This window comes from Tripterygium wilfordii, chromosome 9 (genome assembly GCF_013401445.1).
Source record: "Tripterygium wilfordii isolate XIE 37 chromosome 9, ASM1340144v1, whole genome shotgun sequence".
NCBI lineage: Eukaryota > Viridiplantae > Streptophyta > Magnoliopsida > Celastrales > Celastraceae > Tripterygium > Tripterygium wilfordii.
This window is the reverse complement of record NC_052240.1, coordinates 13,211,276-13,226,415: the sequence shown is the minus strand read 5'-3', so window position 1 is coordinate 13,226,415 and position 15,140 is coordinate 13,211,276. Positions and strand designations below refer to the sequence as shown.

Below are 15,140 nucleotides of genomic sequence, written 5' to 3'. Positions count from 1 at the left end.
TTTACTATGCCAAGCCCGACATATCCATGTATTTCTGGGCCCATTAATGGAATGTCCCAATTGCCATATAGTTAACCACTCCTTCATCTCCAATTATGGCCTTAAGAAGAAAAACTAGGCCCACAAGCAATTTACCCAGCTATTTGTGCACTTTCAAGTACAAAAACTAAAAAATAACAAAAGCTGAGATTGTAATTGAAGCAAATATACTGCTGTCAAGACGATGTTCAAAATGAAATTATTGGAGAAAACCTGTCTAGTTCAATCAGCTACTCAAAAATCATTGAGTTATTATTTGAAGAGAAAAAAAAAGTCCCAACACCACTCTTTCAAGGGTGCAAACTTGAAAGTTCACTCTCATCATCAACAGAGTTTCTCAGGCTGGGAATATAATCATATAAGGGAGTAAGTGCTCCTCCATGGGCTATGCAAGCTCTCTGGAGGTGTGCTGGTAACTTTGTGAGGTCCTGCATACAAGCTAAGCTGCCAACGAATTGCGACAATAGGCCTCCAAAATGCACGGAAGCCTTTCCATAAATAAAAAATGGCAGGTCAAATACTTCACGGTGAATATCGAAAGAAAGAAAGAAAGAAAAAATGATTTCAGACACTGAAGTTCTCTGGATACACACCTCTCTTGCAAACTGTGTAGGGAGATTGTCGACAACAGAACATAGGATGCCTTCGCCGTCCATGTTGTCATGGTATGTATCATTTACAGCATCATACCTTAAAAAGCACGGTTCACAAGATTATCAGCATGGTAAGAACTACTTAAGATGTGATGTTCATAGCATGATTTACCAACTATAGGATTCATTTGTACTATGATTTATAGAGTGTTCATATGTATATATACATTTATGTTGCCTATGCATTAATCTCATATATCTAAAACACAATACCTGAAGAAAGGTGAGTCAATTGTTGTAGTTCGGTTAACAATCTCAATTGAACCTCCCATGTCGCAAGTTAAATCTGAGATTGCAACAAGGGGGCAGCCTTTACTCACCAGATCCTTAAGCTGTTGGGTACTCAGCAACCGCGGAAACCTTTTCTCCCAATAAATGCAATTAACTGTGACAATTCCAGCAGAATTGCTTGAAGAATGAACGAAAAATCAAGTTTCATGCAATTAACAAGCATTTCCTCACGAACTACTAGACACTCTGAATGTCTTAAAGAGTAAAGAATTAGACTCTGTAGACTTTTAAACAACAACAATAGCTTAGACACACACACAGGCATATCCAAAAATATTATTGCATACCAATAACCGATGCATAGGGGGTTATCCTTTCATGGAAAACTGAAGTGTAGTCTTCAGGATGTGCATAGTAGTCGGACTGAAACGAAAACAACAAAAAATGTTCAGATTTACACAGTCTGCTTTGAGATAATTTAATGTCGAGTAGATGAAAAAAAAATGAAGCGAAGTTGCTGACTTTGTCAAATACTTCCTTATTAGTTTTGTGTTCAAACATGTCTTCATGTGTTGCAACACATCCATAAACTTGGAAGACTCTCTTTGTGGATCCAGGTTGAGCACAATCCTTGGCCTAAGCAAACAGAAGAATTTCCATTAGTATCAAATAAGAAAACGCGGCGCTCAAAAATAATCTTGAAAGCAAAGACGGGCAAGAATACTTGTTTAAAAAAGTACAGCTTCAATGTTTTTTTAAAGATTTCTGTTGTTAGGATTTCGGATAGGGACCATATGAATTTAGGTGGACAGCATATTTAAACAATACCTCGCATCCAGAAGACTAAGCCTATGATTCGGACTCCATTCATGTATAATAACCATTTTCCAGTTTACCTTGTTAACAAATATGAGGTTCTGATCACCTATGTATGTTGAATATGTTCTTGAAATGTTTGTTAAAAAGTAGATAGGGAAGATGGATTAAATGTTGAGCATGGCAGATGGGGCGTTGAGCGTGGAAAGGGTAGTAATTTCTAAATGTTCAAAAGCGCAGAAGAGAAGAGAAAGACAAAGATCTCTATAATATATACCTTCTCAAACAATTCGGGAAGTTCACTTGGCTTGACAAAAGAGTGAGGAAGAAGCTTAAAGATCTCTTGTGCACCAGTAGAACCTGCAGGAAGTACATAATATTCGCAAAATTAAGTTCCACAAACACCGGGGAGTCGGGGACCTTAAAACCACCATCACCATGATTGAATATAGTTCAATCCATATCTACAACAGTCACATTACTAAATATTGATTGGAAAATTTTACTGCATGAACTATGAAAGGGTGAAATGTGATCATTAAAAATACCATCTCCAGATCCAGTGAAGACAAAAACCAGTGGACATATCCCTGATGGAAGTCCCAGGGTTGCAATCTCTTCACCCACAGAAATTACAGCAGTCTTGGCAGCAGCCAAGGAAGTATACATATAAGATTGACCCAGTGAGAGGAAAGGTGTTGAGAATCCAAGACTTAGGTACCCTGAAATTTATTTAGGAAAAAGAAAAATGTCATAGTCAACTAATTGCTAACATAATACAATGAGCTACAGAACTTGTTATCACTGAGTGAAAGTGAAACAAATCTAGATCATTTTCTTTCAAGCCCTAATTTGGATTCGCGATTGAAACTATGAGTATTACTTCCAATCAGATCAAGAATAAAAAACAACAAAGAGAAAAACTTAATGTTCAGGAAAAATAAACAAATGGGTTGGGAGATGGAGCATATTACGTTGTCCTAGTCCTCGTAACAAGTCAATTAGAGCAGCTCTACCAGCAAATTTCCCAAAAGCAATCAACCTTTTCTTTGTATTCCCATCAACAAGCTCGTAATCAAATAGCGACACCTTTTCAGCCAGGATCTACATTCCATAGTGAATTGTTAGTAGAAAAAGAAGGGGAAAAAAGAGTATGATATACTTCAATGCCTATGGAAAAAAATTTGAATGCTGATCAACCTTATCTAACAGAGGCATATTTTCTTTCTGGGCCTTGTGGGTATGTGAAAAGAAGCCATAGGCTCTATTAGGAAGAACCATCTCCAGCTGCATCAGAACCAAACAACCACATCAAATCTAAAAGTCTAGTTTCTCTATTCAAAAAACAAGAAAAAAGTTGTTTTTTAAAAAAAAAGGCAGATTTTATAACCTTTGGCTTCTTAATTCCCAAAATGAGACCACATTCAGACAAGTCATCTGAAATTTCACAGCCAGCTTCCTCATACAGTCCATCGTGATATATGCGCCTTGTAGATGGCTGCAAAATTATGCGGGTAACTCCAGTTCCATTCCGGCTTTGGAGCAGAAGTCGAGCACAATGTGCAGGGGTTAGAGGTGCCCTTCTTTCCCACTTGTTTGAGGACTCGTCCAAGATTCCAATAACTCCATTCCCCAACATGGTTTCCCTTTTCCTGCTCTGAAAACATCATCATATGATCATCATCTTCAAAACCCCAATCCAAAACAACCGGAAACCAGCCACAAGAATCCAACAAATATATATATATATATATATATCGCAAACAACAGTACCAAGCAAAAAAGAAAGTTCCAATGAACAATTACGTCTAACCTCTGAATTCCATTGTCCTTTCCATCCATGAAATTCAGTACATGCAATACTAGAAATCAGAGAAACACCCCCCAAATATTCCCATGCCTTTTGCCCATTGAAATTTAGGAACCCAAGATAGGGTCATTGGAATTCACTTCCCCTAGATCTCCCTCTCTAGATTCGTACGTACTTCATGATATTACAGTAAAACAATCTAGCACTGATAACTTACCAGAGAAAATCAAAATAATAATGACAGGAGTGCAGCTGATTAGTATTATAGAAAAATTAACATAAAAAAAAAAGGAAACAATGAACTAGCAAATGATAAACTTGATAAGAGAATTACTTAACGTTAATGATGGACTCCCTCGGAGAAAATTGATTGCGCTGGTCTGAGACAGACTGACAAGCAGAGAGATGAAGACGGCCAATTAAATCTGGATGGACCCTCAGCTCAATCCAACGGTGAGAAACAAATAGCACGTCATCCACTATTATTAATCGGATTCTCCACACAAGGGTAGGCCCCACCATATTGTGTTTTCAATCATGGATATTTTGACTGTTTTCCTGAATTGCTCACCTGATAGCTGGGATGCCCCTAATCGGCAAAAATAAGGAAAAAAAAAAACATAGAACATTATCTGGTCAGTCCAGTCGCATGATGGTGTTAGGAATATGAACCATGATTCTCGTGAACAACAGTAAATATGAATAACATGCTAGTTTTAGAAAAATCAAATCTAGTGAAATATATGTATGATAAATTATATCACGTGAATAATTTTCACTTACTTGGTTGTAAAATATTATTCACGTACTTGGTTGTAAAATCAGTAGGCCAAGTTAACTTATAAAAATTTACCGACAAAACCAAACCGAATAGTTAACCAATCGATTAAATTTATATCAAAAAATAAAATAAAAAAGATTGAAAAATCGAAAAAATCAATCAATTTGCCAGTTAAATTTATGTCAAAAAAATCTAAAAAGACTGTAAGGAATCCCACATCTGTAAAAGATACGAGGATCTTCCCTTTAATAAGAGTTAAGTCCATCCCTTAACATCCACTAGGCCTTTTCCCTACTTAAATGAGTTGGGTTTTGACCCACTTGCTAGTTAGAGAGAAACAAAACCGTGTTACTCTAATATATCCACAATAATCGAACAACCCATTGACTCTAATATATCAACAATAATCGAACAACCCATTGAGGATCCGATGTATCCTCATGAACTGGATAACCCATATCGAATAATATAATTGATTGTATGGGGTGTTGGATTTATAAGAAATATCCGAAATCAACCGTTTACATTCCTCCGAGTCGTTACTTGTTTCTTTGATATCCCGAATTAGTAGTATTATTGCCTAATTAGGCTAATTTGCCTTTCTTTCTTTTTTTTTTTTGTCTTTTTATAGTTTTATTGAACAGTCAACTTTGTCCATACAAAAAAGTATAAACTGGGTGAACTCGTAAAGCTTATTTATTGAACCAGTTTTTGATCATCAAAATGTGATGGGCTAGTACTAGTAGCTTACTTCTTGGCTCAATCTGAAATACTTCCTCATGCTCACATTTTGAAGTTGATTGGGCCCAAATTGGGCTTTTTTTAGTTTGGCCCAATAAATAATGCCACTAGCCCAGTTACATCGACCTTCATATAAGTTTGTTAAAACTTGAACATATCTATATCAAAAGAAAAGCCTCTAGACAAACAAAATTGGATATATAACGGCTCGAGTACTTGTATGGTTGTTGCCATTGCTTACATTTCCCCATCGAACTCACTAAGCACATACAAATCAACTACAACCCACCATTCTTAATAATGAGACCACGAGGTCGTCCATATATAATGAAAAACTTTTTGTTCTTAGATGATAAATTATAAACTCTCGGTATTAAATGATGAGAGGTGATTCGGTTGACAATTGACTGGACTACGTTTAAGATTCGTTTCCAATAAAAAACATATTTTTCAAAGATATTAAAAATAAAATAAAATAAAACTCTCGGTACTTGTATCGCTCCACCCTCCGTGTCTCTCAAGTATGAAGTATCTTAGCGTCTTATTTTTGTGACATTCACTTCTCTGACAATCAAACAACAAATTGTGTTATCTAGTCTCATACTTGGTTGTGAGTTGTGACGTACGTATGTGTTAGTATTAAGTGTGGAAAATTGACATTGATAAGGCAATTAATAGTGTCATGTGAGGCTTCTGTCACATTACGTGCCGCTGCCTAAGTGCCTTAACTATTTAGGTAAGAATGTCCGACAAAGATTGTGAAGAAAATTTATAATTGTCATGCTGAGATGGCTAATTAGTAATTTGGATTGGTACTGGTCGTCTCTACTTTTGCACGAATTTGTTATTCTTAAACCATCGTCATTGATTCTTAGTCTCAGAAAATGTGTGGATTATGTGAGAGGGATTGAATATATGTTTATATATATATTACTCGGTTGAGTTATGTCAAACCAATGTGGGATAAAGTCTTAATACTCCATCGCACTTGTGAGTTGGATTATGTCATACCCAATAAATGAACAAGTAAATGTCATGTCTAAATGAATTGAGTCTTTACTCCGAAGCCCAAACACTACAAACAATATGTCCGTTTTGCTTGGGCCAAAGTTCTCACAATTTTGTTCTTTTTTAACTGTAATCATTGACTCTTAACCCCAAAAAACGTGTTAATTGTATGAGATAGACTATACATTTACTTGTATGCCATTTTGTTGGGTTATTGCCAATTCAATATAGATAAAGTCTTTAACCCATAAAAGAAAACTTCATACTGAAGAAATTATTCTTGTGTATCCATTAAAAAAGACTCTTGAACAAATCGCATAAATGAGAAAGCAAAAATTTGGTTGACCCATGTGATTAGCGGCGTGGTCATACAGGTCCCAAAAGGTCCTGTTATTAGGTGGGGCCAATATAAACAAATATCGAATGAAGAGTAATGATAAAGGATATAATAAACGAACTTAGCTAAGCCATGAGGAAGCTAGATCAGTAATAAGAGTACAATGATTTGTCATTAGTCAGTATTAATTGGCGTTTAGAGACCATCATTATCAAGCTTTTGATTGCAAACTCTAACGAAGCAATGATTATTTGAAGCTTACGCGTGGGACATTATAGTGGATTCAAAGGGTAGGCAGATAAGGTGTTCGACGATTTTACTGAACAGGCAGGCATATGTTCCCAACGTGACCACTCGCCAATATTAAAAACTTCAAGACCGCGTACGTACTGCGATATTTCTCGATTCCAAAGCAAAGTCCAATGAGCAAAGCTGTACAAACGCGCTTTGGGCGTCCCCATCTCTTTAAAGTTCTCTCTCTTTCCCTCTTGCCATTATTACTGCCTTTGAAGAAACTGGAAAAAGTGTTGGTACTGTTATTGATTGTTCTACACATGCCTAGTTGGGTATATGTTCTCAAGACATTATTAGTAAATTCTTCTTCTACCATGTCAGTGTCAATACATCAATTTGTCCAGCACTGTTTAGAATCCATAATTTAGCGCACCCTTATAGCTGGCACTATTGTCATTTTCTTCATTACATTCTGGGTTTTACTGTCTGATTGGGAAAGGCAGAAGTCATCTGCAATTCATTAGTGATATCAAATGTGCAAACCTTAATCCGAAAGGCTCTTTAAATGCAATATGGGTTGTCAAGCTTGTTTATAGAATATTGTTGGGGTTGGCATGTGTATAAAAAGAACAAATTGTCCAAATAAATGGACCGAATATTCGATGAAGAATTTCTGGGACAAGTTCTATACCAAATGTGGTATTTGTTGGCAAATCGTGTAGAATTGGAAATATATTTCTTCGTTAGTTGTTGAAGAAAGGACATGTCCTCCTATCAAAATTTATTGACCCATTAAGAAATTAATTACCCTCTAAGCATGTGCTTCTGTAATAAGATTAATATAATGACAGTTAATTACCATGATCACCTGAAAATGGGGTTAATACAATTTTTGGTCACTAAAAGATTTTTGATTTTCCATTTTGGTCATTGAATGTTGAAATGTTTCAATATGGTAACTAAAAGTTGTAATATGTTTCAATATCGTCATTATTACAGTGTTTAACTGTTTCAACATGATCATCAAAAAGTGACTAGAATGAAACATAATATTACTTTTGATGATCATGTCAAAACATTTAAACATTCAGTGATCAAAATAAAAAATGAAAAATCTTTCAGTGATAAAAAATTGTATTAACCCCTTGAAAAAGAATAGGAAAAAAAAGGGGAGGGGCGGCACCGCCGCAGGATGACAAAGATGCATGGAGAAACCCATTTGTTATAAATAGGTTAAACATCACGTGGGCCCCCATAACAGTAATTAGTATTATTCAATTCCTTGGGTCATGACCCATGTTTTTCGCAATCAAGAGCAACTTAGCATGCGTGCATTTGCACAGTTCGCTAAAAGTCCAAATTCGAGTCGGACAATGTGCATGAAATCCACTCGATAGGTTAATTGGGTCGAAACTCAGCGTAAACTATTTGAAAATAGATGTTGTAGTTTAGAGTCGAACTCTTAAACTCAGGCGAAATTTTTTAAACCCTAAATCTGGATAGATAATATATAACCGGCTAGATTATTGCGAAGTGATTTCTTTCGATCATGATCATGGTGCCTTGCCAGATATTATGAAGTAAAGTTAGAAAGTAATGGGCATTTCTAACCTGCTGGGTCACTCGAAGAAATTACCCGTTAGATTCTCTACTTTAAAAGTAGGGTTGAAAAGATGGAATCAGCATTTGTGTGACCGCCGACACTTGGATAATAAGACCACCTCCGTCAGGCATACCCCACTTTGACACACTACACCCTCTTAAATTCCTTCAACTGTCCTCCAATCCCTCCCTTAAATACACACACCTCTCCCCCTCCCTCTTTATTACTACCCAACCCAAGCCAAACCCTGATTGAGTTCTGAGACCATTTCTTCATATCCATAATGGTCTCATCAAAAATGTCCAAATTTAGCACCTCTCTGTCATTCTTCTTGCTCATAATCACCATTCTTTCATTTTCCACTCTGAAATCAAATGCTACCTTCAGCGGTGACTTATTGCAGGGTGAGTACTTCACTGTGCCTGCATCACAGTTTGTAAGCTCCTTGGTGACTACTATTGCCACTGTCCAGAAAGTGACCTCTGTTGTCTCCAATGTTGGTAATTTCGTTGGTGACTTTAGGCTTACTAATGCAATAAACGACTGTCTCGATTTGCTTGATTTCTCTTCTGATGCACTGGACTGGTCTGTCTCTGCTTCCCAAACTAAAACAAACGGTACTAATTACTTCTCCCTCGACGTTCTTGTAGTGGAAAAAAAATCTTTGGTTCTCGCGTGCGTTATTTTAATACTGAGTCGACTCAAGTTATATATGGGTATTACATGTGACCCGTGAGTTAATCATTAGGATGGAGTCCACCGTCCGTCCGTGTCTTCTTTTCGGTGGATTCCCTCCTCACAAAAAAAAAAGTTCTTTGAGTGGAAGCTAATATTTGCACTATTTGAATTTGAAATTTTTGCAGGCAAAGATAACAGTACAGGCGATTTGGGTTCTGATTTAAAGACCTGGATAAGTGCCGTACTAGCTAATCAAGACACATGCATTGATGGATTTGAAGGCACAAACAGCTTTGTCAAGGGCGTTGTTGCAGGTAGTTTGGGTCAAATTACTTCACTGGTTCAAGACTTACTAACAATGATCCACACACCTTCCAAATCCAAGTCCAGTGGCAGAGCAAAAACAGAGCAAAATCTCCCCTCATGGTTCAAATATGAAGACCAGAAACTGATGGATGTAAAAGGTACAACAACAGCCGATGCAATAGTAGCTCAAGATGGGACTGGACAATATACTAAAATAATGGACGCCATAGCAGCTGCTCCTGACAATAGCTTGAATAGATTTGTGATATATGTAAAGAAAGGAGTGTACAATGAATATGTGGAGATCAAGAAGAAGAAGTGGAATCTTGTGATGATTGGAGATGGCATGGATGTTACAGTCATTACTGGTAATCGTAGCGTTCCTGAGGGTTACACCACATTTCGTTCAGCAACATTTGGTGAGTAGTACCACTTTGAATCTGTCATAAAAATTTTAAGTACAAGTACAATTTGGTTTCAATGCAGTACTTAAATTTCAAACTAAATGTTTGCTTGCTGTAGGATTTCTTGGTCTTGGACCACAGCGGTATGGTATTAGTGTGGATAACTCTATTTCAATAAATACAGGTTTTATTTTTTTATGACCATTGTCATTGATACAGTATGCTGATATCAATTCATTCAGTCTTTATGGCGCTAAAATTGATTAATGTGGGGAAGGTTGTTCATTTTTTTCATCTCTTGGTTTCCGGACTTAGGGTCTACGATGCCCTAGTTCGGGAGTTCGAACCAATCAACTGAGATATTTTCTTGTGTAATCATGGTTTATGGGTTTGTCCCACTTCCGGGTTCCTACTCACATGGTCTTCAGTCCAGTCTTACCTATCGCTAGAGTGGTATAGGTTGTTCGGCGGCCCGAGGTTAACGTCCACTCAAATGATATATTGGGTTGGGCGGTTACTTGGTAAAAAAAAAAAGTGTCATTGTTTCTTGGTGCGTTAGGGTTTATATTAAACTTTTGTTCATATCAAATCAAGTGTTTTGACCAATAGTTTCCTTTTGATATGTGCAGCTGTGAGTGGGAGAGGATTTATAGCACGAGACATTACATTCGAGAACACTGCAGGACCCCAGAAGCACCAAGCAGTGGCACTCCGATCAGACTCTGATTTATCGGTCTTTTACAGATGTGCTATTAAGGGCTATCAAGACACTCTCTATACACACACAATGCGTCAATTCTACAGGGAATGTCGTATTTCTGGGACAATTGACTTCATTTTTGGCGATGCCACTGTTGTCTTCCAAAACTGCCAAATATTGGCCAAAAGGGGATTGCCTAACCAAAAGAACACCATCACTGCCCATGGACGCAAAGACCCAAATGAGCCCACTGGGTTCTCCTTTCAGTTCTGCAACTTCACCGCAGATGCGGACCTCTTACCTTTTGCGAACTCGATAGAAACATATCTGGGTAGACCATGGAAGTTGTATTCACGGACTGTTATATTGCAGTCTTACATGAGTGATGTTATAAGACCCAAAGGATGGCTTGAGTGGAATGCGGACTTCGCATTAGACACCTTGTACTACGGTGAGTTCAAGAATTATGGGGTTGGAGCCGGGCTTGGTAGTCGCGTCAATTGGCGGGGCTACCATGCGTTTAATGACTCTGCCCAAGCTAGTAATTATACGGTGGCCCTGTTTATTGAAGGGAATTCGTGGTTGCCTCCAACAGGAGTTACATACATAGCTGGATTGACAGTTTAAGCATAAAGATGTAAATTCTCATACTATTTTCCTTACTAGTTGAAGCGAATGTGGTGGTGTTTTAACTGCTAGTAGGTAAATAGCAGTTTTCTTGTTTTAGATTTTTTTTGTTGATTATTCAATTTTTGTTTTGAAAACATTGGTTACAGATCAATGTGTGTATTTGGCCTCTATATAGTGGATAAATAAATTGATTGGTAGTCTTGGTTTCAAAAAATTTCATGAAATTACAGAAGTGAGTTGAAAGAAATATATGTGATGTAGCATCAAATCTTTACAGATAAACAAGTGGGTCAGTGATAAAGTTCAGTGTCGGTGCGTCCTATGCATATTTAGAAACCGTATAACTCAAAGCGGACAATATTTCTGATGGAATAAGGTAGGTCAAATTATGAGAAAGACAAACCAGATAAAGCCAACACATTGACATACGCACCAATAAATAAAATATTATTTCTGGCTGGTCCATCTTTACAATGGAGCGTGCTTTATAGCATGATTTAAAGGTGTTTATGGTGGATATAAAATTGGGTTTGTATTTTTCACTTGTTTTTGTATCGCTATGCCCATAAAAAACCATTGGATCATAAAACTAGGAATTTAACAGGAAGATTGTTGGGTATACAAAATGATTGATCAATATATATATATATATATATATATATATGTAAATTTAAGTAACTTTTATTACTACATCCAAACACTAATGACAGGAAAGAAATTACTTTACCGTTTATATAATTTAGGTAGAAGGTGTAATTTGTAAGGACTCCTAATATATATAATATGACTCCTCTTGGTAAAAATAATTTTATATGCAATGGGCTTTCTACCATTACCTTATTTTCCCATAGCCCTGCAAAATTTAATTTTGAGTTAATTATAAAGAAGTTGTTTGCTTTGCCGTACCGCTTTATCTCTTATATGTTGCATACAACAACAAAAAAAATTGCCAGTTATATCTAACTCCGCTCGCATTTGGAGTCGGTCCCAAGCTCAGATAAAGGAGGAGAGTTATGGTTGGTTGACAGTCAACGTAAAACTTTGCCAAACACATAAACGTAAGTCTAAAAGAGAATATCGGATTTTCGGTGATGTTCTCATAGACTCATGTAGCTGACCCCAAATTTTTAAGACAAAAACTCGGTTGATGATGATGTTGATCTTTGATGGCTGGATGCTGGAAAATCTATCTTTGAAAGGAGTCCTGCTAAACTAATGACAACATTGAGGCGCGATTTTGACCTCAACCATATGAAAATGATTATTAATCAAATATTCAAGGTTCACAAATTAAATTGTTCTCAAGCAATGATCGGTAATGAAAAGAAACAGAAAAAGAAGGAAAGAAACATGTTTTGGCTTTCATTTTTGTTTATATAAAGACTGTCCACCATTTTCGTCAAACCCATGCTCACATGCCAACTCTTCATAGGCTAGATCATATTTACGTCCTTCAAAATTTTAGTCTTTTTTTTTGGTTGAATTCTTGTGTAGGCTTAGTATTTTCTAATTCAATATATAAATATGTATTTATTTTTTATTTTTAGTTAATGATTGATATGTCATTCTAAACAAGGATATATATGTAAAAAAAATAAAAATGGTGTAAACTTAGTAGTTTTATGATAAAAATACATTCATCTCAGTTTTTTTCACAAGACAAAAAAAGAATAAAATAAAAAAAAACAAAAACAAAAATAAAGAAATAAAGAATCTGTTGATTTTCAAGTTTTCGATAACAAAAACAAGGGAAAAAAGTCAAAAACCACTAGTTTCTAAATTATTGTTCAGGTTTGACAGCAACATGGTAACAGGTGTACCGGCAAGGCGAAAACTATTATGTTATTAACTGGAATTTGATCACTCTTTATCTCCTACTCTAAAACTAAGACAACAGTAGTTGCCGTTGAGGCAAGTCTTACTTCCCGCGGTTGGTTGAAGTAAAAGAGACTTGCCTATAAACTCCATCTTAAAATTCACTGACGGTGACAAGATGTAAGATAAGTGACAAAAACAAAAACAAAACATACATGGTTTTTTTTTTTTCTCTTTGAATTTTTATAGGTGACCAAAATAATTCGGTTCATTCTTTTTTACCCAAGTAAATTATTTTTCATTCTTTCATGTCACAAACTCTACAATTATATTTCTTTTTCATACTTAAAAAAAAAAAGGTATGATTTTCACTCCCTAATTTTTGACTAATTTTTAGATTTGCTAGTGAATTTTGAGATACAAGTTACTAAATACTTTAAATTATTACTAATACCAAGTCGTATTTGCAGTATATTTTGTAATTCAATTAAAGCATACACAGTCATAATTTGTTCTTATTAGACTTATAACAGTACATTGCGAGATTTTTAAGCAATTACATCGACAACAACTTGGTGCAATTGGTTTTTTTTCCCCCTTCACATTAAGGCCACCTGGGACAATTATTTCTGACCGTACAAATAAACTTGTACCCCAACCTCTAGTGTGTGAATAGAATTCAAGAGCTCAGAGTCATGAGCAGGGTAGCCTACATACCTGACTAATCTCTCAGCCCAAACGTGGTGCAATCTGTTGGAGCAAATAAAATTCGCTTTTCCTCGAGGTCAAACTCTATTTGAAAATTCACTTGTGCCAAACTTCCAAAAATCGAAAGGTTATCATCTGAGATTATCATCATACATTGGAAACCTTTATATTCCATAAATGTGTTTATAGGTAGTAAACGAAGGTCTGCACCATCAAAATGAAATGTCATTTCTGGAAAAGAAACATCTTCAACAAAGCTTGGTTCATAGCACAATTTTAAATTTCCTGGTGGATTTGATATTGGGTCTACACCAATAATTTTTTTGACGATAACTTCTAAATCATTGTAAAAGCTTGAATGCAATGTGGTAAGGGGTGTTCCAGAATCGATTATGATATTACCTAGGGTTTGACTTATTATTGTTCTCTTATCTCCAATGCTAATACTTTTAAGACCGAGGAAGTAGAAGATAGAAGGATGTGTGATTGTAAGGTTAGATGCAACAATTCCTGGCCCAGTGATCTTTGCTCCCACTCCAAATTTAATCTTATTACTAATTGGTTTTTGTCAAGGAAACAAACAGTAGGAGAATCTTTCTTCAATATTTTGAGATTTTAATTGAGAAACTAATGATAAAAACCCACGACCAAGGCCAACGACACCTTGAGCATGACCACTCTTAAAAGGCAAGTGATTTTTGTGACCACATCCAAACACTAATTGAGGGAAAGAATTAGCTCTACCATCGGTAGTAGTGTCATTTAAGTAGAAAGTTTCATTACTCAACATACCTAATGAATATGACCCATCTAAGTAAGTAAAATTGTATAGGCAATGGGGTGCATTCCTCCACATCGGCACATGCCTGCAAAAAGAATCATCACGAAAAATGGGTTTATAGGTAGTGGATTTGTGGGGATTAAACAAGGCCTTTGTATCAAAGGGTAGACATCTTATCCATATAAGATCACTCCCTGTGTCTACAAGAGCAAGGACTTCAACTTGTTCAGAGCCAACATAAATCCTCACAAAATAGTCACTAGTACGTCGAACTAACGTTGGCATAATTGTTTTTTCTTTGATATGAATAGACGAATGGAAGAAGTTGGCTCTATCAAGAGATCGTAAAATAGCATCTTTGATGAGTTCTGACAGAGTGCCAGAACTATTGTAAAATGCAGATTCTGTTGAATTCCGATGAATAAGTTGACCTCTCAAACTATTTTCTTCTCCTTTAATTGGAGATTGAATACATAAAATGAGAAGGAAAAATAAAGATAAATTGATGCATTGTTGAAGTGATTCAAAAGGCAATAAAAGGAAGAAAAGATATATTTGGTTATTTATGCTATGAGTCATATATATAGAAAACCTACACACGATATTTAATTGTATAATAGAGAAATCCTTTCTGCCGATTCAATGGAAGAGGACAAACTCTATAATCATCTTCTTGGTATACTATTACCATTGAAAGAACCACGAGCCATCACATTCAAAACATGGGGCAATTGGTTGTCAAAAAAAGAATATTTAGACGGAAAAATATACTTATTACATCAGTAAATGATTATGCAATACAAAAAAAAAAAAATTATAGAGGGAAAAAAAAGCATATGGATATATGCCATATTATTAATAGTGT

At 35.9% G+C, this 15,140-nt stretch overlaps 3 protein-coding genes across 5 annotated transcripts; 1 reads left to right on the top strand and 2 right to left on the bottom strand.

Moving 5' to 3' along the window:
• Positions 1–174: 174 nt before the first annotated feature.
• On the bottom strand, positions 175–4,100 carry LOC120005172 (alpha-aminoadipic semialdehyde synthase-like). Of its 3 annotated transcripts, none has more exons than XM_038854663.1 (11): positions 3,884–4,100; positions 3,130–3,391; positions 2,940–3,026; positions 2,714–2,843; positions 2,288–2,461; positions 2,017–2,099; positions 1,446–1,559; positions 1,271–1,346; positions 906–1,077; positions 633–729; positions 175–527 (listed from the first exon to the last, which is right to left on the bottom strand). In XM_038854663.1, the coding sequence occupies exons 1-11, from the start codon at positions 4,069–4,071 to the stop codon at positions 330–332; spliced, it is 1,581 nt and encodes a 526-aa protein (XP_038710591.1). In that variant the 5' UTR covers positions 4,072–4,100; the 3' UTR covers positions 175–329. The 3 variants fall into 3 exon arrangements, with proteins under 3 accessions (XP_038710591.1, XP_038710590.1, XP_038710592.1); XM_038854662.1 differs by having other exon boundaries at positions 3,130–3,396; positions 3,889–4,100; XM_038854664.1 differs by having other exon boundaries at positions 3,130–3,396; positions 3,884–4,001.
• A 4,367-nt stretch (positions 4,101–8,467) lies between these two features.
• On the top strand, positions 8,468–11,168 carry LOC120005301 (pectinesterase/pectinesterase inhibitor PPE8B-like). The gene is made up of 3 exons (XM_038854864.1): positions 8,468–8,870; positions 9,117–9,656; positions 10,271–11,168. Exons 1-3 carry the CDS (start codon positions 8,537–8,539, stop codon positions 10,966–10,968), a joined length of 1,572 nt encoding a protein of 523 aa, XP_038710792.1. The 5' UTR covers positions 8,468–8,536; the 3' UTR covers positions 10,969–11,168.
• A 2,339-nt stretch (positions 11,169–13,507) lies between these two features.
• LOC120006056 (aspartic proteinase CDR1-like) lies at positions 13,508–14,985 on the bottom strand. The gene is made up of 3 exons (XM_038855931.1): positions 14,964–14,985; positions 14,136–14,727; positions 13,508–14,048 (listed from the first exon to the last, which is right to left on the bottom strand). The coding sequence occupies exons 1-3, from the start codon at positions 14,983–14,985 to the stop codon at positions 13,508–13,510; spliced, it is 1,155 nt and encodes a 384-aa protein (XP_038711859.1).
• Positions 14,986–15,140: the final 155 nt, after the last annotated feature.

Bases quoted from the DNA above. Each gene is read 5' to 3' on its own strand.
- LOC120005172 (XM_038854663.1), bottom strand. From the start codon at position 4,071: ATGGTGGGGCCTACCCTTGTGTGGAGAATCCGATTAATAATAGTGGAT. The intron at 2,462-2,713 runs GTAATATGCTCC...AATAAATTTCAG, and splicing joins GTTACGAGGACTAGGACAAC to GGTACCTAAGTCTTGGATTC. The intron at 528-632 runs GTGTGTATCCAG...ATTTATGGAAAG, and splicing joins CTACACAGTTTGCAAGAGAG to GCTTCCGTGCATTTTGGAGG.
- LOC120006056 (XM_038855931.1), bottom strand. From the start codon at position 14,985: ATGGCTCGTGGTTCTTTCAATG. The intron at 14,728-14,963 runs GTAATAGTATAC...CTCCAATTAAAG, and splicing joins GGCTCGTGGTTCTTTCAATG to GAGAAGAAAATAGTTTGAGA. The intron at 14,049-14,135 runs GTTTTTATCATT...AAAACCAATTAG, and splicing joins GTCGTTGGCCTTGGTCGTGG to TAATAAGATTAAATTTGGAG.
- LOC120005301 (XM_038854864.1), top strand. From the start codon at position 8,537: ATGGTCTCATCAAAAATGTCCAAATTTAGCACCTCTCTGTCATTCTTC. The intron at 8,871-9,116 runs GTACTAATTACT...AAATTTTTGCAG, and splicing joins TTCCCAAACTAAAACAAACG to GCAAAGATAACAGTACAGGC. The intron at 9,657-10,270 runs GTGAGTAGTACC...TGATATGTGCAG, and splicing joins ATTTCGTTCAGCAACATTTG to CTGTGAGTGGGAGAGGATTT.